This window comes from Citrus sinensis, chromosome 5 (assembly GCF_022201045.2).
Source record: "Citrus sinensis cultivar Valencia sweet orange chromosome 5, DVS_A1.0, whole genome shotgun sequence".
Classification (NCBI taxonomy): Eukaryota; Viridiplantae; Streptophyta; class Magnoliopsida; order Sapindales; family Rutaceae; genus Citrus; species Citrus sinensis.
Window position 1 is genome coordinate 37958589 of NC_068560.1, and position 23420 is coordinate 37982008.

A 23420-nucleotide genomic window follows, 5' to 3' on the forward strand; every position below is an offset into this window, starting at 1 on the left:
ACAAACATTGTAGATTCAATCGTCTTCTTCGCTTCTTGTTTATTTAGGAGCTCGCCATCAAGCAGAGCTTTAGATAAGTGATTGAAAGAATTTTACAGAGAGTGATCTGCGATCATAGCCCAATTGTTACACAAATGGAGCACAAACACGGTAAAGCTTATAGCAATATCTTGAAACTGCTCCCAAAATCTTCAGTGGTCAACTTCCAAAACCCTCTTTACAGTCCAGGCAGAGAAAAAAGGTCAGATCCTCATCATCATCATCATCACATGAACAAGACCAAGACTCATATAGGCAAAGGATTCTCAGGTCCTATGATGTCGATGTCATTAGTACCCGCTGATGCTCGAACAAGAAATTTGAAGAATAATAATCATCAAAGCCTTGCAAATCAGGAGCCCACATCACCAAAAATCTCATGCATGGGACAGATCAAGCACAAGCACAAGCAAAGGCAAAAGTTTGATAAAGCAAAGAGCTTTTCGGTTGCTAAAGAGGAGAAGAGGAATACTAGTAAAGTTTTTTCGCCTAAACAGGCCAAGAAACACCCATCCATGCTCAAGAGAATGTTTACCATGTCAAAAAGTACTGCGGCAAGAAAATCTTTTGATCAAGCTGATAATCATGATGAGAGGCGTTCACTGCCGGATAGGGCACCGGGTTTGAGCCAAATGAAGAGGTTTGCGAGTGGTCGTGACGCTTTTTCTAGCTTTGACTGGACGGCTCAACAGATTGCGCCGGAAACTGACCGTGGCGCTTATTATTCTTACGAAGAACGAGGAGACTCTGATGAAGAACAAGACGAAGATCGAGTTATTATCCCATTTTCGGCACCCATAGCCGTTGTTAAAGGAGTGGCTTTGCAGCCAAGAAAAGAAGTCAATCTATGGAAAAGAAGACCTATGAATCCACCTGCGCCTCTTCAATTGAATTCAACGCTTTCTTAGAGAAAATTGGTAATAAATTATTTTGTTTCTGTTAATTTGATTCAAGTTATATTATAAATATATGCATGTAAATTGATGATTACTTTTTGTAATTGTATTGTTTGATGATGATAATTGATAAAGCAAGCAGCTCGGCCACCATACATAAGTCTCATAATTAATTCTAAGCTTCTTGCTGTTCAATATCTTAGCTCTTCTTTTTGCAAAAATCATCCTTTGGAACGAAGTGCTTTGGATCATCTAGGAAAAAGTCAATTAATCAAGAAAGTTCATGATCAGGTTCCTATCTTTTGTTCCATTTAAGGCAAAGATAATAATATATTGTCTTATCTAGGTAAGGGAAGCACATAAAATATGACCTTTTTTTTTTTGTCAAACTAAGAAATATAAGGAAATTAAGTTTCTCCATGCATCAGCATATTCTGTCCTTTCTTTCCCATCGTTTACAAGAAGAAAACTAAACATTATGATGACATAGATTTTGGCTGCAGCCGCAATAGATTATCAAGTCAATTATAAAGTTGTTTCCGAGACAATAACAAGTTGTTGTGCCGACTGCAGAGTGCAGATGTACACGCACACATTAACGGAGGACTAAGCTTGTTGTTTAATTAATTACGTTGCTTGGTGCATGCCACATACCATCTGCCACTTTGACAATTATTGGATAACTTCTACCAATCTGTTACATCTTAATCAAATTTATTTTCAATTTAGAACAGTTGTATGACTCTGCTGATTAAAAAGGAGCCATCGTTTGTGAATTGATTTTGTCCTCACCATGTGTTGATTCGTTCCTCTTTTACCTTTTCCACTTATCTTAACCGCAATGCATTCATTTATCTTTGCACGTATACCGAACCCAAATTGATGCTGGGTAAACTTTGGATTGACTTTTCACATGCCTACCCGACCCGACGATGATGTTTGTTGCCTTCTAATTACTTTGTTGAAATTGTCATCTACGTATTTAAAACAATTTAATGGCACGACGCACGCACCTCTTGATTCATCATATTGACCATTCTTTCTTTCTTTCTTTTTTTCAAATGGCTTTTGATAGGAGAAAAAGAAAAGAGATACGTATGATTTTTTGTGGCTCGAACTTATATTATTGAGTCTAACCTAGTTTTCCGGACGACTGGTAATCACTTGATACCGTAATATTGACGACATAACATTTGCTTGTTTGACTAATCAGGCGCTTTGTCGTTTAAAAGTCTTTATCCTTTACACACAGCAGGCACACTTCACTTCCCTGATAAATAATAATGCAGAATTCTTAATTATTATTATCCCACCGGCCAGCCTGTCCCTGCTTCCTGCATCTGGCCACTGTACCTACTAAGTTCATTTTTCAATTTCCATCTGTATTGCTATATTTACTGAATTTTTAAATTCCCAACTCCTAACCGACATGTCCCCTAATGTATCATCATATATAGTAAATTAACAATCAATCACAAACACGAAGCACCCGATTTGCACTTTCCTCAAGCATTACTCATCAGATGGGATAATAATACAAATTAAAAGCTCCATGATATTTTTTGTACAAATCACACAACAAAGTCCTTCTACACACAATAAGCGAGGCATGACCAAATTTTCAATTTGAGTACTGTGATTGAAACTATTATGTGACCCTATGTCTTGTTACCCCCCATCATGTCAATGTATGAGATAATGAGACATCGAGAAAAACTAAAATTTGCTAAAACGCCCTTTAATTCCTATATTATTATTATTTTTTGGTTTTAAGTTCATCAAATAATTAACTTTTAATAAGTCACACGAACTCCTTGGTATCTTAGTATCTCTCCAATGAGCTCTCCTTTACCAGAACCCACATACCTTCCACGGATTTGACCATCTCTGATGAACAAAAATGTTGGCACTTCAACAACGTTCATGTCCCTCAAAAACTGCATGCAGCTGTCGTTCTCATCACCGTTCATTCTCGCGAAGACCACCGTACCAGCCATCTGCCTAGACAGTTTAATCACCGTTGGATACACCTTCACGCAGGGCCCACAATGCTTCAACCCCACATCAAGAACAATCAGCTTCTGATCAACCTTATGATCATCAATCAGCTTCTCAACATCCTCTTTGGAGTGAAGCTGCACCACAGCAGAATGACTGTCACCGTAATATAACACATCCCCCATGAGCTGATCGGGGCCTATTCCTTCTTCTTCATGAATTTTCTCCATGCTTTTGTAAAAGCTGAAGTGGGGAACCTTTTTTATCTTCTCTCTTTCGCAGAGCTCTTTTGTTTTTTCAGACTCATCGCCCATCACAAGAATGAATTCGACGTCGTTGCATTGCCTGCTCAGGTCAACCATAAAAGGGTAGATTTTGCTGCTGTCGAGACTGCGGCTAGCAGCAAATTCAACCACAACGAGTTTGTTTTTCGCCAATCTTAGGGCTTCGTCGAATTCTTCAATACTGTGGACTTTCTTTACTCTTTCATCCCTTGGAGCATTCTTTGTTCCTGGGGCAGCTGTGGCCTTTGTTATCAATAACTGGGTTCTGCTAGTTTTCGGTTTTGTTAAAGACTGAGGTTTGGCGAAAATAGGCGGTGAAAAAAGAGAATGAGGGGAACGTAGAGGAGTAAATTTAGGGTTTGCTGAGAGAGACAAAGGGAGTTTTAAAATGAAATTTGTAACGACGGCCATGGAATGAAGCGCCAATATCCACCCACACCCACTCCAAGCTCCAGAGATCGAGTTGGCGTTTGATTGGATAGAATTAGAGTGTTTCCAGGGATGACTGCGAGGCAAAGCAGAGACTACAGAAATATCAATAATGAAAATCTCAGTCATCGTAAATGTTGTCCACTCGTTTCATATGTGGATCATATTATCCACAAATTCGTATCTTGGGTGGATTTTTTTTTTTTTTAAAAAAAAAAATCAGTTATTAATATCATGTAGCTGTTACCAGCTATCCTTTCATTCCTTATCTTTTTCCTGATCTTTTTATAATTTTTTTTTTTGGAGAAACTTTATAATGAGTTAATTTTAAATTATTTGTGAAATGAAATTTTTTTAAAATATTCTTCAAATTATAGTAAGCTTCAACTTATTTTTAATTTTGAAAGAAAATAAAAATTTTTAGCAACTCACTTTTATGTTTTCTTTATCTTTTAAAAAAATTATGAATAAATTTAAGTTTATAATATTTTGAAAATTATTAGTTCATGAGAGGTATTTTGAAAATTATTTTTTTTTAGAATATATATTATTATCTATACAACACATGAGTAATAATTTGGAATAGTCATATTTAAACCATTTAAATAGTCATATTTGAACCATTTAATTTATCACACCAATACCCCTTTTTAATTAACCTCACATGTTTTTAGAAATACACTTATTAAAGAGTAAAAAGATTAATTAAACATGAAAACATTGTTGAATTTTTTTTTTTAAAAAAAAATTATAGATTCAACATTGGTTTCTATGTCCGCGTTGGGCTTCTTCAATGGAGTCATCAGGTCCAATGTTGCACTTGCTTTTGTTCTTCTTTATGACACCGTTCTAAAGCTTATTCTTATCCGGGTTTTGATGGTTTGTTCGCGTGCTTTGGTGATTGTTGATCACTTGCATTTTCAGTACAATGGGTTTTTGTTGAGTTGGTTGCTGCAGTCAATTTCTATTTTATGGGGGAGGGATTTTAGTTATTCAGATTTACGTGATGGTTGTTTGAATTTTTGTATGTTGATATGATTCAAATAGTTTGGATATTATTATCATAAGTGGGTCTATCTGTTGGGTATTTGATTGAGGAAATTTGCAGGTAAAATTTTGAGTTCTGTTACATTTAACTTCTTCTTTTTTTTAAAAAAAAAAAAGAAGCTGTTTAAAAGAAAGTGATAAAATAAGAGTAATTTTTAAAATATTTAGGATTAATTGAAAAGTGAAGATTAGTGAGGGATAAATATTCGCACTCAATAATATGGGTCAATGTTGGAAGTTGACACTTGACAGGGCCAAAAGAAGACTGTTTATATACCTGGGAGGCCCAAAACGAGCGTTGATTGGACGAAGATCTGTGACCATTCTTGCGCCTATTGGAACAAAACATGTTCAATCTCGTTCGCCCCCAAAACCCAATTTGTTATGATAATTGAGCGGATAAACGTCAATTGTGGCTGTTGTTTGGTGGTGAAAATATTAGTATGTAAATAAACAGAAACGTTTCCAAGTTTAAGGTCAGACAACTACTTCAGAAACAACATTATAAAAGAGACACTTGGAACACCCCAGCAAGTGAATTACAAATTGCAGGTTATGGCTGTAAATGAACTCATGTCAGTTAAACTAGTTGTGCATCTTGTAACGTTTCAGTTTCGTTAATGAACTCATTTAACTGCCAAATCAGATTAAAACAGTCTGCTTTATAGGCAAGGGATTGCAAAAGCAATAGCAAGTCCAAATGATGACATTTCTGAATTAGTATCCCAAGTTTTTCCCACGGCCGCGAACACATTTTTGTCGGTTGTCACCGTTATCCGTGGTGTAAATCAGCTGAAACCACCAACAATCTTGGAAATTGCAATATTCACCTATCCAAATCCCAAGGAACCTAAGCAGAATTCTTTTTTCTGCAATTTGTTTTCAAACATGGTTGGGTATTCAGAGCTTTGGATTGCCATGGCCCTAATCAATTAATTATCACAAATAAATTAAACGCTCCAGCACGATCTTCAAAGTTGAACAACTGCATTTAATTTATTCAAAACCTAGGTTCAGTTGGTACCGAATGGGGGCAAGCATCGCTTTCGGCTTGTAAGGCAATGCAATGCATGCATCCTTTGCTACCCACAAGGAGGACGAGTCTATTCAATCAATAACGCAAATCACGCATGAAATTGGGAACTTCAAGAACAACGTATAAAATTAGGCCGTTATTGACCATCACAAGTAACACTAAACACACAAATTCAAAATAAAGAAACTCTGCTTGTGATCTTCCCAAAATGAATAAGAATAATAATAAAAAAAGGACTTTCCTCGCGCCAACTATACCAAATGAATGTATTACTTGAAGCTATTCAAAATCCAAACAATCAAATATCATGCTCAAATGAAATCCATCCGAATCGTAATCAGATTTCAACAGTTCTAACATATTGATCATAGCAAATTGGCTTGCATTCTACTCAAATCTCAGCTGTAACACAACACAATTTCATGTGTTTAGTCCAAACCAATTGATTAAAGCCGAAACAAATACAAACCAATTCCCCATTATTGGATTCAACAAGGAAATCCCATCATTTAACTAATATTGACAACACCAAGCTGTAACAAAGTCACTTGTATGCGACTGACGAAATTGGACTTGTGGCTAATTCATGTTAAGTATTAGCTAAATGATGATTTAGCAGACGACGATACTTACCATAAGATGAGTAACAGTGCCCCATGATGCTGTCTAATTCATAGAATTCTGCCACATTCAAATGCGCACACACATTTAAAAAGAAGGATATTTATTGTAGTGAACTATTGTCAAATTATAATCATAGAAAACAAAAATTAATATTAGGAAAAAAAAAGATAATAAGGAAAGAACTTTGAAATATTCAAAAGTATAAATGGGCCCGTATGTTATGACAAAAACCCTCAAAGGTGAAAAGATTTGGCGGGATTAGGCTTTCAGAAACAAAACGACACAGTAAAGTCCGTTGCCAGTGGTCACCACCTAAGCACTTCACTAACTTTTTGCCCGTGTCGTGAGCCAACATCACCTGTTCTCACCTGCACATTCTTGCACGTACACCGTCACCCCAGATCGCAGATCTAAACCGTTTATTTTAACTTTTTTTTTTATCACTAAATATATTTTTCGCGGAAAATACGAAATGCGCATATTCTTTCTTGAAGTCGAATATTAAAACAAATAATAATAATAATAATAATAAATCAGCTTTTCTTTCTGTTTCCATCCTTCCTGATGTTCCTCACAGATCCTAGGATTTATTAATAAACTAAATGGAAATTTCAAAAACAAAATTCTCGGCCTCTCCCCTGAAAGTAAGCTATCATCACAACATGTTAAAATTGAAATAAAAATCCAACAACCGAATTTAAATAAAATTTTAGGCAAGGGATACATGGTGATAATTGATAAATTAAGCAAAAAATAAAAAAAAGAAAAAGAAAACCTAGGACCAAAAAGAAAAACAGGAGGAGGTGAAACAGAAACTGTAAGTCACCTCATTGATTGGCTAAGAAGATTTAGGAGGGTGAGGCTTTCTGAGGAGAACCATGTGCATCGGAGTGAAGATTCCGGTCTCACCGCCTCTGGTCAAATAATCAGCGGTCTTAAAAAGCATATCATGAACACCAACGGTTCCTTTTGGCGCAATCCCCAAGGCCGCTAGTATTGTAACTAGAATGTGATTCCTCCAGTATGCGAAGCGGCCCATTTTGAGGCGGGTCCACCAGGGCTGGGCTGGCGGTTTGGCCAGATCCTTCTCTTTCACCACCTCGAACCCTACCCTCTTGGCTATCTCGGTAATTTCCGCGTAGCTTCTCAGCCCAGGCAACGCATCTCCACGTTCGATACCCTGAATGATGTCCACGTGTTCTTTGTTTTCCGCTTCGTACTTGTCTGTCGTGACCCACTCGTACGACACGTATAGAGATCCGGGCTTCAAAACCCTAAAGACCTCAGCGTACACGTCCTCCAGCTTCGGCGCGTGACATGTCGCTTCGATTGAGTACGCGCCGTCGAAGTGGTTGTCTTCAAACGGCATCTTTAGGAAGTTTCCGCATACTACTTCGCAGAGAGAATCTAATCCCGCCTTCTTGTTGTGCAGACGAGCACGATTCACTTGATACTCGTTGATTGTGATGCCGACGACATTGGCACGCGAGTGGGCGGCGATGGCACGCATGGGACCGCCGACCCCGCATCCGACGTCGAGAATGCGGTCTCCGGCCTTGACGTCAATGAGATCGACGGCCATCTCCTCGTGGAGGCGCGTGGCGTCACGGTGGGATTTCCCGGGGATAGAGGGGGAGAAGTGGAAGGACTGGCCCCACCCCCACTCGTAAATGTCTGTGACTAAGTTGTAAAACGTGTCGACGAAATCTGGAACCTTCTCCTTGGTTGTCTCCTTCGGGCGTTTAAAGAACTTCCAGTACTCTTTATAATTGTCTTCGACTTCCTCGGCGGAGATCGAGCCGCCGGAGAGGTTGACGGCGCGCTTGCCCTTTTGTTCGGCGGGGCCGAGTACGCAGACAAACCAGTAGAGGCCACCGGCAAGGAGAGCGCCGGTGCAAAAGAGAACGAGAGAATCCATTGAGACTTGAAAAAGTTAGAAGGAGAGAGAGATGGAGTGCGAGCGTGACTGTGTTGTGTGTGTGTGTGTGTGTGTGTGTGTGTGTGTGTGTGTGTTAGAGAGAAAAAGCAAAGGCGGACTCGGGCGGCTCCTGAGTTATCCGTTTTGGCAAGGAGAACTATCGAGTGGGGTTTTTAGTTTTAAGCAGACTAGTTCCTTTCAAAAAAAAAAAAAAAAAAAAAAAGCAGACTATAATATTGTACACGCGCTGTGCGCGTGACTTTGGGCCTTGAGCAGGACCACGTGGAATCCGAACAATCAATTTGATATGTTGTGGCTCTGTTCTGAACTCCAGCTCAGCCTCAGGTCAGAGGCTGCCCCTTTTCTATTCCATGCTTATCATTTTTGCAGACATGTTATCATAATTATTTGGAGGATAAATGTAACAGAGAGCAAATAATAGAGGATTCCCACATTGAAATTATTAAACCCTCCGTTATGTTTCTGGACCGAAATCGCGGCCAGTTGCACAATTTGAGTAATCTGAGAAAACACATACAATTACTACAAAGGGAATACGTTCATTATACACTAGCAAAATTAGTTTTATTAGGGATTTTTAATCTTGATGCAGGACAATTTACGATTACTTGGATAGGTGAGATTCGTATTTATGTTAGTTTTACTAATCATTAAAGATCATTTACGTTATTTTGAAGAGGCTTATAAAATATTTTCCTATGATAAGACCATTAAAAAATAAAATTAAAACATATAAAGGTTGCATGACCTCACCCCCACCTCAGACACTGTTTGTTGACAGTAATGAGGGATTTTCCTGACTAAATGAGGTCAATAAATCTTTATTTATCGTATTACGAGGTACTAAAAATGGTTAATTCCCTTCCTTGTAGTTGCACTCCTCAAATTATATTGATGGCCAGCGCCAGTTTCTTTTATTTTTACCAATGCATATGCAATCTATTTTGAACGTCTTGAAGATTTTTTTTTTTTTCTTTTTTTCTCCCTTTCGGGTTGTGGGGACCTTTTTCCCTTGACAGACGGTTCTTAAGTGAACAGTTTCCTTGAGCTGTTGGCCGTCTGCTGTAGATAGTGTAACTCACAAAACCACGTGTCTATACATGATTGGAGAACGTGTTTCTGGTAGAAGATCGATCTCAATTTCGTCACCACCCACTGGAACTCGGTAGGCCAAATTACATCTGATTGCCACTCTTCTCTTTAAGGGTTAGAAGAGGACTCGATTCAAACATGTGACTGAACTGGGCAAGTAACACAATCTTTATGTTGCAGTTGGCGTACACAGAGTATGAAGAAGTGATCTCCGCGCGCGCGCAATCCGTGATCCAACCACAACGGGAGGTACGGTTGAGATCACGGTCATCGGGTCATGGATATGGATTATTAAAATAATAATAATAACAACAACAACAACAACAAATATATACAGTTTTTGCGTTATAAGAATCTTTGGCGTGATTAAATATAATAACGAGAATTTCTCAGGCTCATTAAGTGGCATTCATTACAAACAAGAATCTTGTAATTTATTAATTTGTTTTTAACTTTTCGCACGTGCTCTCATGACATGTTCGAGATCGTTAATTGCCATAATTGGCAGGCCAATTGCCTAAAACATGCCCTTGACCGGTTGTGTCCACGTGTTTTGTCAATTGTATGTGCCGAGCAATGAACCGCTGAATTAGCAGAATAGTCAAGACTCCTGATTTACTCTTAAATGAGAGGATATTCTTTCTACCCAAATGTTGGTTGCAGACAGGCCATGCTTCAAAGCATACCAACGTGAAATATTAATTACATACGAATGGAAACGGACTTGTGTTTGTAGTTTCTCTTAATTTCTCGGCAGTCACGTGGAAGGTTCCCTTGTGATGTTGCGACCGAGTAGTAAGTAGTGAGTGGCCTGCAGCTTTCACTTTGTCGATTTGTACTTGCATCTTCCCCACATAGCATACATAGAACATGAATGACAAAAGCACTCCGAAAGATACGTTTTTGCCTTTGGATCTGTGAAATGTCTGTGAATTCACCTTTTTTTTTTTTTTTTTTACAATTTCTCCACTACATGTAAAGCGATGAAGAATATCCCCTTTTCTTTCTTTCGTAAAACAAAAAATATCTCCTCTCCCCACTTTCTCAAACCTCAAATTTATCCTCTCTCTCTCTCTCTCTCTCTCCGTGTGTAGACATTATTTTTCTCAATAATGGACATCAAGTCATTTCACAAATCACAACGCCCTTGAGCTTTAGCTTGGGCATAAAGGTGTTTCACATTCCAGTCACCAGTGCGATTGCACGTGAAGATTTTTACTTTGTACAGGTCCATTAATTACAAAATCTTAAAAATTTGGCTTTCAATATTGAAAATACACGACGATCATTCACGGAAAAGAATCCAGAAAGTGATTATGTTGAGCCCACGACTACGACAATTGCGACTGACAGATATGGGAAGTCAGAAGCGTGAGGATTCTTTAATTGGGTCCTCTTGTTCTAGTCCAGTGATGAGATGATGCCAGAGATATACACAACTACTTTCCACAATTACATTGAAGTCGAAAGATTCTGACGAGCGACGAGGGATGACGTTAATAAATAAGATTTGAGAATCGGCAATAATAGGGCGAGGGCAGGCACGTGACTCGGCCTCTTTTATCCTCATCGCCGGCTTTCCATGCTAATTGTTGAACTCCAAACCTGGATGCCGACAGGACCTCAAGTATCTTCAGACTATCAAACATAGCTGATAGAGCTTTCCGTTAAAATAACAATAATAATAATAATAACAATGATAAAAATAATTGGTGATGATAAAGATTGATGCTGTACTGCCGTTAACACTCCTAATTTACCGTTAGGAGGCGCTCTTTCACTAATTCTTCCACCTGAGACCTTTTAAACGCACTTAAACTTTTGTCTTACGGATGCCCAATTTGGGAGATAACCCAATGCAATTTCCGTAAGGATGAACATGAACTTTAAGTCATATTGATTGTCATCGTGATTTAGGAAAGTCAAGGTTGATTAGATTTTTTATTGTTTATCATCAAAGATTTTCCAAAATATCTGCAGCTGTTGAAAGTTGAATTCGGTGCAGATGAAGTTAATTTCGACTCCTCACCGAATAGTTGACAGCTCCTCTGGCAGCCAGGCCAATTTTGTAACATACACCAACCGGGGTTTTCAACCGGTTTTATGAATTTTTTATATATATATATTTAAAAAAAATAGCAGTAATAATGGAAAGAAAGTAAAATTGAAACAAATATTTTTCACTACAAATGCTATGAAAAATAAAGTAAAATGAATATCTACAAGAGACAAAGTTTAATTCATATTTTATAATTTTTATCCTATGCTCAATGTTTAAATATTCATATATTTCATTTTATGTTTCACATCGTATATTTTATGTGCTCCAAATTTTTCTTTTTTCCCGTTGTCTCATATTTGCATTCAAGTTTCATATCAAATATTTAGAGTTTATTAATTAGTGTTCTATATTTCACATGACAAAGTACTAATGTTTTATGTCTACCATTGCATATTTTAATTAAAAATTTTCATATTTATTATTCTATATTTCATGTGATATTTCTAAATACCCCAAAATTTCCTTTTCCCCCAATTCATGATGGCATTCAAATTTCATATATCACGTTTAGTGTCTTATGACTAGCATTTTTATATTTCATGATACAACGTACTAATGTTTTATATACATTATTGTATATCTTAAGTAAAATGTTTTATTTTTTTTTATTTTACGTTTCATGTAGGATATTTCAAAATCCCAAATTTTTTTTTTCCCTCATCTTTTCATATTGGTGTTAAAGTTTTATGTATAACATTTAGTGTTTCATGTCTGGATATACATGAGGGATTGAGATCCTCTCATGATATGAGTACTTCTGATCTTTTACAGATTTTGTGCCACTTGTATTTTAGTATTAATGAATGATTAAGATTTAACGATTTTTTCTTTTTCATTTATTAACCATCAATCATATTAATAATACTTGCTCAGATAAAAATCAGATCAGGAGAGGATTCTGATCCGCACAAGAGAGAGCTAATAGCATTTGAGTTGAAAACCATGATAAGGAGCCAACATCATTTTCTTCCTGTTATATTCAATTGGCTATGTTGCCTGGATATCATCAGCATGAGAGGGGGTCGTTGCCAACTTGCGGCTGATTGGTGGGCACGAAAGTCGGTGGCTGGGCTTGGACGGTTGGCTGGATTCGTGCCTTTGTGGGTGGCTAAGGTTGAATTCGTTTATGATTTGGGTTTCTACCGAATTGGAATTGGAGGTCAGTCTGAATCTGATCCAATGCTCACTCCTATCCATAAGAATTCAAATGACAAATTTACTTGTTTGTGATATTTTTTCTCAATTTCTATTGAGTCATAAATATGAAAATATTGTTCTAGGGCACGACTATATTATTAAAGGAAGTTATAACTACATAAATAGAATTACATTAATTTTTCATAATCTCAATTAGGGGTAGGCAGAACCAAATTGGTAGCAAAAAAATTTCGATCCAGTTTGGTTTTTTGGCAGTTCAGCTTAGCATTTTTTATAGGAAAAATCAAATATGTTGGTTCGCTATAAAACCAAATACTCTGGTTCAATTTTTGCTTCAAAATTTCAAATCCGAAAACCAAATCTTAAAACCAAAAAAAAAAAAAAATTAAAGTCGTGCCATGTAGCATTTAGGGATTGGTTGATCAAAACCGAACATAAAAAAAAATTGATTAATACCGAAATCAAACTGAATATAAATACTCTTGAAAATTTTTAAATTGAACCAAACCAAATACACACCTAATCTCAATTTCACCCATCATACATTTTTCATCTTCATGTATACCCAAATGCACAATACATCTTCATCATACAATTTTTTATATTGTACAATTGATTTAAGATCATTTTACTATAACTTCATAATCACTTCTCCATTAACTTCCATTGTCCCATACGACTTTGTAAAAAAAAAAAGTAGCAAATTAAAACCCGAAACAGTAATAAATTAAGATGAAATAGTAACAAATTAACTCAGAGACAGCAAAAAATAGCAAGATATCAAACCCAAAACAGCAAAAAATAAACCAAAAATAGCAAAACAGCAAGCAACAGTAATGAAAGCCGGAGCAAATCGACCCAAAAAAAAAAAAAATCAACAGCCAAATCTACAGGAAATCAACCATAATCAACAGGAAAAAAAAGTTAATAAAAAAAACAAGTAATCAAACTGAAAACTGCAAAAAAAAATCCAAAGATAGCGGTGAAAATAGCAGCAAAACAACTATTTGTTCAATCTTTGAGATAAATAGTCAGCTTAATCAACTAAATCAATTCAAACTAATAAATCACAAAACTTTCTAACTGGCACAAATTATCTAAATTTATCTTCTTCTCTTTTTTAAGGTAAATTTATCTAACTAAAGGATAATTAATTTCACAGACACTTTTACCTTCAATTGAAGAAAACCAACAAAATTCGGTAATAAAAAATTAAAAACAAAATCACTAATACATCGGATAAATTATACATACAAACTAATACTGTTAATAAAATGATGCTTGATCCAAGTTCTTCATAGCGAGAGTGGGAGCCAGGCAGAGGCTAATCGATCGAAAGTAAGGGAGAAAATGTGATTTTGTTTTTATTTTAATTTTAAGGAACCTTTCCAATCGGTTGCCTTTTTTTTATTTTTTATTTAAATTCAAACGAACAATCGTTGGAGTTTTAAGGAACTGCTGTAGTCTTGTACCATAGAGGAGATTTTAATCCGTGCATTGTAGCTGTAACCCTTTGTAATTTATTGATTCATTGGTTTTAGATACGATTTGATTTGATTGTTGTTTTTATATTAATGATTCTCAAAGGGAGGAAAAATCCACGGAATGTAAACATCATGATGAAATTTAATCACAGATTTTATTTTCATTTATTGATGAGATCTAATGCTGGAAATTATTATTATTTAATGCTACATCAATTGAAATTTTTTATAACATGCGTTTTAAAAGCATTACTGAAGAAGGGCTACTACTAGCCACTTGGAACTCCCAATTTGAACATTAATCCTTTTGCTGGGCCTGACGGTGTAGTCATATGGGCACATTGTTACTGATTTGGACCGAGTTGTGCTTCTAACACCCCTAAAAAGTCCGTAAAAAGCCCCATCTCGTCACAATCTTAACCCGAACAAAAATTACAATAAAATACATTCTCTCTTTCCATTGTTTTCGGTCCATTCTTTATGTCTTTTTCTTGAGCTGAAATAAGTAGTTCGGTATCAAAGCACCAAATCTTCTTATATCATTATAATAAAAATACGTTTGGTATACTATATTATATTATTTTAATATTAGTGTATTGTATTATATTGTATTGTATTAACACTGTATTATAACGATATTATATAATATTTAGTACTACATTGTACTGTAATAATTTTTTTGTAATTAATTTAAATTAAATATTATATTACTATTTTATATTATATTAATATATTTAAATTGTATTAATATTTTATATTATTACTAATTTTAAATTAATATTATTCAAATTTAACTATTTATTATTAGTTATAATAAATTATAAATTTATTAATAAATTATAATTTAAAAATAAAAATATAATATAATAATATTAAATAATAAATCACATATTTATTAATTTATATTAATAATTATAATGTAAAAAATTATATTAAATTAAAATTTATTATTATTATTATTATTATTATTATTATTATTATTATTATTATTATTATAAAGTAAAAGTCAAAAAGTAAAAGCAAAAGTCAAGGGTCAGTTGCAAAAAGCAAAAGGGAGGGAAAAAAAAAAAAAAAAACAAGCGGCAGTTACTTAAACCCACTGTGAGTTGGGTTTAGTTAATGCAGCAACTGTTGCATTAGCTTGTGCCGTTAATGTAGTATTACTATAATTTTTTATTTGTCAAATATGGTCTTGTATAAATTTAATGCAACGAGGAATTTTAATACAACAATCAAACAAGCCCTAAAAGAATTAACATAATTCCTTGTGAGTTTCCAGAAAAGAAAAAAGTTCTTGTAATCAATAATATTTACAAAATTTTCAGACTTACGGTTAATAATATATCTCATATCAATTCTTAATGTCTTTTATTTTTAAATAAAATTCTTCATTTTGATTTTTTTTTTCTTCTCCTTTTCACGACAGGTATAAAACAAAATGAGCTAATAAACTATGAATGTGATGCATGCTCATTGTGCAAACAAGTCAGGTTGATAATTCTAAAGAGACAAAAGAGAAAGGAAACAACATTTAAAAAAAAAAAATCTACTAATTAACACCCAGTCGACATTAACTTGTATAAAATTTAAGAGAAATAGCTTATTTGTATAAAATTTTAGCGCAAATTTTTTTTTACGAAAGATATCAAGGAAAGAGTCGTGGTTGTAGAAAATTTGTACAAAATTTACCGTTTATGAAGATTGTGGAAGTGTAACCAGAATCAGTTGAATTTTTCACCAGTTTTAGAGGGGTATTTTTCAAGAAAGTGGACTTACGTATAAATTTCATTGGTGTTAATAACTCAAACTCATTTGGACCAAGGTTGATTTTTAACAAGCCCATCATTAAGACTAGGTATTATAGACAGCACTTGAATAAAATTTAGCGTAAAACGTTCACTCTTTACACGGCAGCCAACAGATGGAATTGAACATCTTTTTGTTCATGAAAATGATTTTTGTCATTTGATGTATCAAGACTATCTAACGCTAAAAGCATATAATTAGAAAAATGAAGCTTTCAGAAATTGTGATTGAACAACTTCTGTATTGTTCTTTTTTTTTTTTCCGAGTAATTCTACACATTCTAAATTTTTTATCCTAAAAAATTATCCCAAATGATGTGTCCTTTATCAATTTGGTTGGTGAGATAATACAATTAATTCTCTTAGATTTTGTAAAGAATTATCAACCACTTAATTAATGACACATCATTTGGGATAACTTTTTATAATAAAAAATTTGGGATGTGTATCACTACCCCCCAAATCCACAAAGCAATCATTGGCTATTCAGTTACAAGAAAAAAAAAATTAAAAAATTGCATTGGTTAATAACTTCTTGCACTTGGTAAGATATTGACAAGCATGGCTTTGTAGCTACTAGCTAGTTTATTGTTTGTTCGGTTGATTGGCATAAACTCAAACTTGCACGCTTCGATGCGTAATCAAGAAACGCACGCGTCCAAACGGGCCCTTAGTCCCGACTTTGCGGATTAATTCTTGCATGAGCTTACAAGCTACGCATCCTTCGCATTCGCCTTACCACTTTTATTTTTATTTTTATTTCTAACTTTCGGCTATTAGACAGTACGGCTAATCTGACATAATTTTGACCACAAATAAAAAAAAAAAAATCAACAATTTCCTTAACAAGTAAATATCATTCATAATTCATTTATCGCCTCACCATTCAGAGTTATAATTGGTAATTTATTACATATGTAAATTGAATAGATGCTGTCACCGCGCCTAATAGTACATGCACAGTCAGTCTCTCAACTTATCTTACATTAACTGGCCAAGTTCCAAAGCGTACACTTACACTCACTTATTCTTTGAATCAACAGATATTATTTTTCCTTTATAAAGACGTGCTTGTGGGTTCTCATAAGTTAAGAGAGTTTGCACTTTTTCTTTCCACCCTTCTCTCTCTCTCTCTCTCTCTCTCTCTTTCTAGCTGTTGTTTGATAAAGAAGTATGGAGAAAAAATCTGGAGTGAGCCACCTTTTCATCACCATTTTTGTGCATTGTTTCTCGACGTCCATGGTGGCTCCGGCGATCACCGATGTCACCATGTCTGCGGTTTGCCCCGGGAGAGACGAGTGTTCATTGGCGATTTACCTTTCAGGATTTCAACAGGCGGTACATTCATCTTCTTCTACTATCATCAATTTTCTCATTTCTTCATTCTTTCATATCTTACATGCATTAATTTCAATTAAGCTTCATGCTTCTATACACTTCACTTGTCTGGTCATTTAGATGCATGTTTACGTACGTACGTTTTTTTCGCTCATATTTTCGGGTCATTTCTTTAACAGGCTCTTGATAATTACATAATTATTTAGTCTAAAGTGCCATGAAAAAACCAAAAAGAATAAAACAAATCTGTTTGTCTCATCATATGAAATTTCCGTTTGCCTCTCAAAAAAAGAGAAAAAGAAAAAAAGAAATTTCGGTTGGGTTTCTCCTGAAATGCTTTCTTGAATATGGACAAAATGTCTAAGGCCAACCCCCCAAGTTTCCACTCGTACGTTGTAAAACTCAAACATGGGTCCACTTTCTTGTAGTCATCTATTTTTTTTCCCTTCTTTTTAAAAAAAAAAAACAAAAAAAAGAAATAGTTAAATAATGTTACTGCTCAGTTACCACATGATATGACGAGACAAATAAAATTTACATTAACCAACTTGTGATTTCGTCTTCATTTGTGATTTAAAAAGAGAAATGCTTTCGAGATTGTGTGCCCATGCCTTGTGTGACCTTTGCCAATAAAAACTAAAAAGAAGGTAGTGCTTAGAAGCAAGGCATGTTTATGTCATTGCGTGAACTTACCCGCGCATATAATTAATAAAAAGAATGGCTGACTCAGTCATAAAACTCTCTGACACTAAAGTAAAAGTTTTGGTAGCATGGATTTGTCGATCTTCTAATTAATTAATATAATGTTTAGTAGTTACAACAAATACAACATGGTTGGTAATTCTTCATGACAATTATGTGCTATCCTAAAAATTCATGAAGGTAGATAAACTTCGTGGGCCATTGGTAATTGGGTAAGTATTGAGTAATCAGCAGTCAGTGTGAGTATATCCTTCAGCCCAAATAGACTAATATTTAACTCGTAACAATTCTGGTGCGTGTTGACAGGAGAAGTTGAGAATCGCCATACCACTAACCTCATATGATTATTATTATTTTTTTCACTTCCGTTCTTTTTATTTTTTTAATTTTTTGCATTAAATTCCTTATTTATCACTCAATCAAATTTCAAACATCATTAAAATGCACTATTAAAAGCGCCTAAAATGCTATAAGCAATAATAACTCAAAATATCAAGCATCTCGCTTATTCCACCGCGCGCATTGTGTGAAATGCTGATTGCTTTTATGCGCCACCAAAATCACTCAAAATCTAAAATGACTCGTTTGATATTTGACTTTTCCGGGCAAACTTTTTGTTCAATGACAGTTTTGTACCGTCACTTAATTATAATAGTGTTATTGAAACACCCAATTTGTTTTTGATTAGATAAAATCAAATTGTCTTAATTGAGACTCTTTTTTTTTCTTCCCTTTTAAAACTAGATATATGAATGTATTATGGTCATTGGGCTCATGAGTTAAGCAGCTTAACATACGTACATATGATGAATGCAGATCATAGGGCTTGGAACGCTTGTCATGATGCCATTGGTGGGTAATCTTTCAGACAAGTATGGAAGGAAAGCTTTGCTTACGGTTCCAATCACCCTATCCATAATTCCTTTAGGTATGCAGCATACTATTCAATTTAAAATGCACTTTTATTTATTTGTTTAATTACCTTTTTCTAAATTTAATTTTGATCCAATCAATCATGGAACCACTCAGTTTAACTAGAAAAGAAATTTGAGACAATCAATTTAATGTTCACAACCACCAATTAATCAAAACCTGGATTAATTTTCACCTTATTGATTGACACGTATCAGTTCACAAATCAAGTGATACATTAAAAATACAATCAAAACTAACTTTTAATTTCGTTTGATTTATTAGTTCTTTTTAGATGAACTGTTTAATCGTACTTAATATAAATCAACAGAGAAAGTAATGAAGTACCAATATAACTATTAATTAGTGTTGTGAGTTGTACCATTTTCATCCAAAAAGAAAAGAAAATATAGAGAGAATAAAGTGATTGGTGAGCCCAGCTTTCTTAGAAGAAAAGTGACGCTTCTTCTTGTGCTAAATTTAAAGTTATATATATATTATTGTGTCAGCATGACCGATACCATCCTGGAGTCGGTGGATTCTATCCAGCAAGTCAGATTCTTTGTCGATGCAGCAATAAATTTAAGGAGACTAATTTATCTATCTAAATATACAATTAATATGGCGTGCGTGTGTGTCTTTTTATTTATCATTTATTTATTTATTTTTGGTGTATCAAAGTTTCATAAACGGCTAATTTTCTGTAGATTATCAAGGAATCAAAAACAATAATAATGACAGTTGTTTTCAGCCATATTGGCTTACAGCAGGTCCAGGAACTTCTTCTATGCATACTACGTTCTCCGGACTCTCACAGCCATGGTCTGTGAAGGCAGCATCCATTGCCTCTCCCTTGCTTACGTGGTAATTATTTTGGGCCTCTTAAAACACAATAATGGGCCTATCGAGAGGCCCACTCTTAAGATTAACGGCAGAGTGGCCACTGGGCCCAAATAAAAGATTCTTTCAACTAAATTTAACGGTCTTTCAACATTTCCTACTGTAATCCAAACTCCAATGCAGTCAAAAAAGAAACAAAAACAAAAAAGAAAAAGAAAAAGAAAAAGAAAAAGGCTTTTCTGTTTACTTTCCCATTTACTCTTTCAATTTCTCATTTGAAAAATTTCAGGCAGATAATGTTCCTCCAGGGAGACGAGCTTCAGTATTTGGAATTTTCTCAGGAATTGTATCCGGTGCTTTCGTATGCGGCACCATATCCGCTCGCTTCATCTCTACTTCCGCCGCTTTTCAGGTATTTTAATTCACTCTCTATCTTTTTTCCGGTGAATTCCATTTCTACGCCATGAATCGATTGTTAATTTATCAAACTCTTCTTATCGTGTTAGGCCGCAACTGCAGGGTCTATTATATCAGCTGTGTATATGAGAATTTTTCTCCCGGAATCTGTCAGAGATGAAGATTTGTATACTCCAATCCTCTCAAGCAAAGCTGAAATTAGTGCTTCATGTGAAGAATCCACTAAGAAATTGCAAGTATTCAAAAGGCTGCCTTCCATTGACGATATGGTTCATTTGTTGAAGAGCAGGTAAGCTAAGCGTAGCTTCTTTCGTTTCAGATAAAGATTATCTGCTGATCTGATTGAGAGCTTTTAGTTAATACAAATAAATACTATACACGCGCCGTAAGATCCTTTGATATGACATTTTTAACGAGCTTTGCGTTTATATTCAAATTTCAGCCCAACGTTTTCGCAAGCTGCAATCGTTGCATTTTTAAGCAATCTTGCTGATGCCGGTCTACAAGGTTCCATGATGGTATGTTTCATTCTTAAATTCTGCAATCGGGTTTTCAAACCCCAATGTGGCTGAATGATTACTGCACTTTGTTGTAGCAAACAAGGAATGATCTAATTTGATTTCATTTTTTATTCTCCCTTTTCCTGCAGTACTACTTAAAGGCCAAGTTTCACTTCAACAAGAATCAATTTGCTGACTTAATGGTGATTGCTGGGATTGCTGGGACAATTTCTCAGGTATATCTTGCATCGATGCTTGCACTGTGATCATCGTTAGCATTTCTTCTTTTATTCCATTGTACATGTTTCTTTGCCACATAGCTTCAAAATTTTCCCCGTGGATATGGAAAGTGAAACATTAATTTTTGCAGCTAATCATGATGCCCGTATTGGCTCCTACCGTAGGAGAGGCCAGGCTGCTTTCATTTGGGCTCCTTTTTGGCTGTGTTCATGTATGCTCTTTTCTGCTTCTGTTATTTGTCATACCTATCTCTCAGCTAAATTTGATTTCAGTGTGATTGTGACGTGTGAGTCCATCATTTTATTTGAAACTTTATGGTTTTGAATGCAGATGTTTCTCTACAGCGTTGCGTGGTCCTCCTGGGTACTCCTTTGCAGCTTCACCGGCAATTACAAGTTTCTTCATTTAGCACTTCTGAGTTTTCATTGTAGCTAACATTTTTAGAAATTGCAGGTTCCTTATGCAGCTGCTGTGTTCTCCATTTTGTCTGTTTTCTCACATCCATGTGTATGTTCCTCACGGCTTAATTAACTTGTATTGAAAATTGGTTTGTTAAAGTACTTTAGAGTGATTTGCTTTTCTTCTAAATGTGCAGCTGAGGACCATTGTATCTAAACAAGTTGCCTCCAACGAACAGGTATTTTCATTGGTACTTCCATTCTCAGTACTCCACTTTGGCACTTCCTGCTTGCCAATTGCATGGCTGACTGATCTTTTTCTTTTTCAGGGGAAGGCTCAAGGATGCATTTCAGGCATATGTTCTTTTGCTAATCTTGTCTCTCCTCTCGCATTTTCCCCTCTCACAGGTGATTGCAGATTCAGTTCAGCATAATTTATAGCTAACTGTTAATTGAGATTAACACATTTGAACTTTTCTTTCAGCTTTGTTCCTGTCCGATAGAGCACCCTTTAACTTCCCTGGTTTCAGTATCATGTGCATCGGATTTGTTTCAGTAAGAGCAACCCTTCCTTAAACTATACTCGCCCTTTTGCTTGATTAAAAATCCAAAACTAGGAGTTCAGATGCTTCCTTGCAGTTTAATAAAGTCTACATATTTGTTTGTATTAACATACTGTTCAAGCGAGCATCCTACATATCACGAACTGAATTAACAAGAGAACTTTCTGTGCAGATGACAGCATTCATTCAGAGTATCATGATAAGGGTGGCTCCTCCTCTTCCTGTTTCATCTCAAAGAGTCAGCAATTGCAACTCCGTGGTGGCTTAATAAGGGATATGAATCTGAAAACTTGAACCATTAATCCTTTGCAACCTACCTCGAATGCTTTAATGATGCATAAATTCTGAAGAACTACAGATTTGGAAGTAGCATATTGTAGCATTTTGGAATTGTAATGGTTGTCCATCACCTAGGACACGTGCTAAGTTTAAGTTATCAATCATTTAATTAAGATCAGCTAGAAAAGTCACAGTTTGCTGGAGCCTATTTGTGTAAGCTCACATAAGACTGAAAATTTCTCATGTTTAATTTATATCTCTAGGAATGGAATATTGCAGTGCTTATAAAATTATTTAGACTGAAAGAGCAGGAGACAGACAGACAAGCATTCATGCTGCTATATTATTGTATCTTTGAAATATGCTGCCTGAAAACTAGCCGGAAAAACTTGTCTGCTCTCTGTACGCTTTTTGTGGCATTGGGCCATCCATATTTGATTTCGAATTAAGGTAAAACAAAATGTTAGCTATCAAAGAAATCTTTAGTTGAAATCTTAACTTTATGAGAAAGAAAATTACAATATCAGGTGTTTCATTTTTCTTCGTTACTAAAAAAAATTCTGGAAAATGAAATGGAGCATGTGAATATGAGAATTTTTCTGCCTGAGATGCAGAGTTTCATCTTACAAATTTATTTAGTAAGGAAGGCTCAAGTAAACAGCGTGAGAACTGTGAACAACACAATCGTAATCAGCACGAGAAGGCTAAGGCCATAACCCAAATCCCATTTGAGAACATAAGGCTGGTATTGGCGCGCACCATATTACATGGGATTGCATTAACTAACACAATACAATCTCATATTTGGTAAAATGTTCAAATTATGGTGTACTGTGTGTACATAGAGTAGACCATAATTTGAACACTGCTTTCATGAAAAAAAATTTAAGGGGTTCAGGTTTTGTGCGATACAGTACTATTCACATTAATTTTTTTATTTTTTAATTTCTTTAATTAAAATAAAAAAAATTAAATAAAATAAAAAAACTCAAATATGTTGTTGTTGCCAATGTTGGTGAAATGCTATTGACAATTTGACAGCGGACGACTATCGGTGGCCATAGCATAACATCACACTTTGTAATAAAATTTAGTATTGTTATAATATTTATTATTGGGAGTACGTAATAGTGTGAATTATTACCAAAAAATGCTTCCATTTATTGTAAATTTATGGTAAAAAAAAAATTTGAAAGCTAAAGCTTTGGTTGTTGATGAACGAAAATTCATTTGCTAATAATAGTTGTGCAATTGCATAGCCCCAAAAATAATTATTATAAGAGTAATGATACAGCCACAAACTCTTGTACAAACTTATTTTGTACAAACTGACGTGGC

General features: G+C 35.0%; 4 protein-coding genes across 6 annotated transcripts; 2 read left to right on the forward strand and 2 right to left on the reverse strand.

Moving 5' to 3' along the window:
• Positions 1-134: 134 nt before the first annotated feature.
• On the forward strand, positions 135-947 carry LOC102621467 (hypothetical protein). The gene has a single exon (XM_006473657.4). The coding sequence runs from the start codon at positions 135-137 to the stop codon at positions 945-947; it is 813 nt and encodes a 270-aa protein (XP_006473720.1).
• Positions 948-2428: 1481 nt separating this feature from the next.
• On the reverse strand, positions 2429-3790 carry LOC102621762 (thioredoxin-like protein CDSP32, chloroplastic). Its single transcript, XM_006473658.3, has one exon. It carries the CDS (start codon positions 3773-3775, stop codon positions 2729-2731), a length of 1047 nt encoding a protein of 348 aa, XP_006473721.1. The 5' UTR covers positions 3776-3790; the 3' UTR covers positions 2429-2728.
• Positions 3791-5981: 2191 nt separating this feature from the next.
• LOC102622046 (24-methylenesterol C-methyltransferase 2) lies at positions 5982-8418 on the reverse strand. Of its 3 annotated transcripts, none has more exons than XM_052442146.1 (2): positions 7180-8418; positions 5982-6410 (listed from the first exon to the last, which is right to left on the reverse strand). In XM_052442146.1, exon 1 carries the CDS (start codon positions 8269-8271, stop codon positions 7192-7194), a length of 1080 nt encoding a protein of 359 aa, XP_052298106.1. In that variant the 5' UTR covers positions 8272-8418; the 3' UTR covers positions 5982-6410; positions 7180-7191. The 3 variants fall into 3 exon arrangements, with proteins under 3 accessions (XP_052298106.1, XP_006473722.2, XP_024952554.2); XM_006473659.4 differs by lacking the exon at positions 5982-6410 and adding an exon at positions 6437-6721; XM_025096786.2 differs by lacking the exon at positions 5982-6410 and adding an exon at positions 6921-6991.
• An 8540-nt stretch (positions 8419-16958) lies between these two features.
• LOC102622346 (uncharacterized) lies at positions 16959-22442 on the forward strand. The gene is made up of 14 exons (XM_006473660.4): positions 16959-17231; positions 18750-18861; positions 19597-19709; positions 19975-20097; positions 20192-20391; positions 20545-20620; positions 20752-20838; positions 20973-21053; positions 21173-21205; positions 21296-21349; positions 21438-21479; positions 21570-21648; positions 21725-21795; positions 21976-22442. Exons 1-14 carry the CDS (start codon positions 17067-17069, stop codon positions 22069-22071), a joined length of 1332 nt encoding a protein of 443 aa, XP_006473723.1. The 5' UTR covers positions 16959-17066; the 3' UTR covers positions 22072-22442.
• Positions 22443-23420: the final 978 nt, after the last annotated feature.

Coding starts and splice junctions, on each gene's coding strand:
- LOC102621467 (XM_006473657.4), top strand. CDS start 135: ATGGAGCACAAACACGGTAAAGCTTATAGCAATATCTTGAAACTGCTC.
- LOC102621762 (XM_006473658.3), bottom strand. CDS start 3,775: ATGACTGAGATTTTCATTATTGATATTTCTGTAGTCTCTGCTTTGCCT.
- LOC102622046 (XM_052442146.1), bottom strand. CDS start 8,271: ATGGATTCTCTCGTTCTCTTTTGCACCGGCGCTCTCCTTGCCGGTGGC.
- LOC102622346 (XM_006473660.4), top strand. CDS start 17,067: ATGGAGAAAAAATCTGGAGTGAGCCACCTTTTCATCACCATTTTTGTG. Junction 18,862..19,596: donor CCTATCCATAATTCCTTTAG/GTATGCAGCATA, acceptor AGTTGTTTTCAG/CCATATTGGCTTACAGCAGG. Junction 20,839..20,972: donor TTGCTGGGACAATTTCTCAG/GTATATCTTGCA, acceptor TAATTTTTGCAG/CTAATCATGATGCCCGTATT.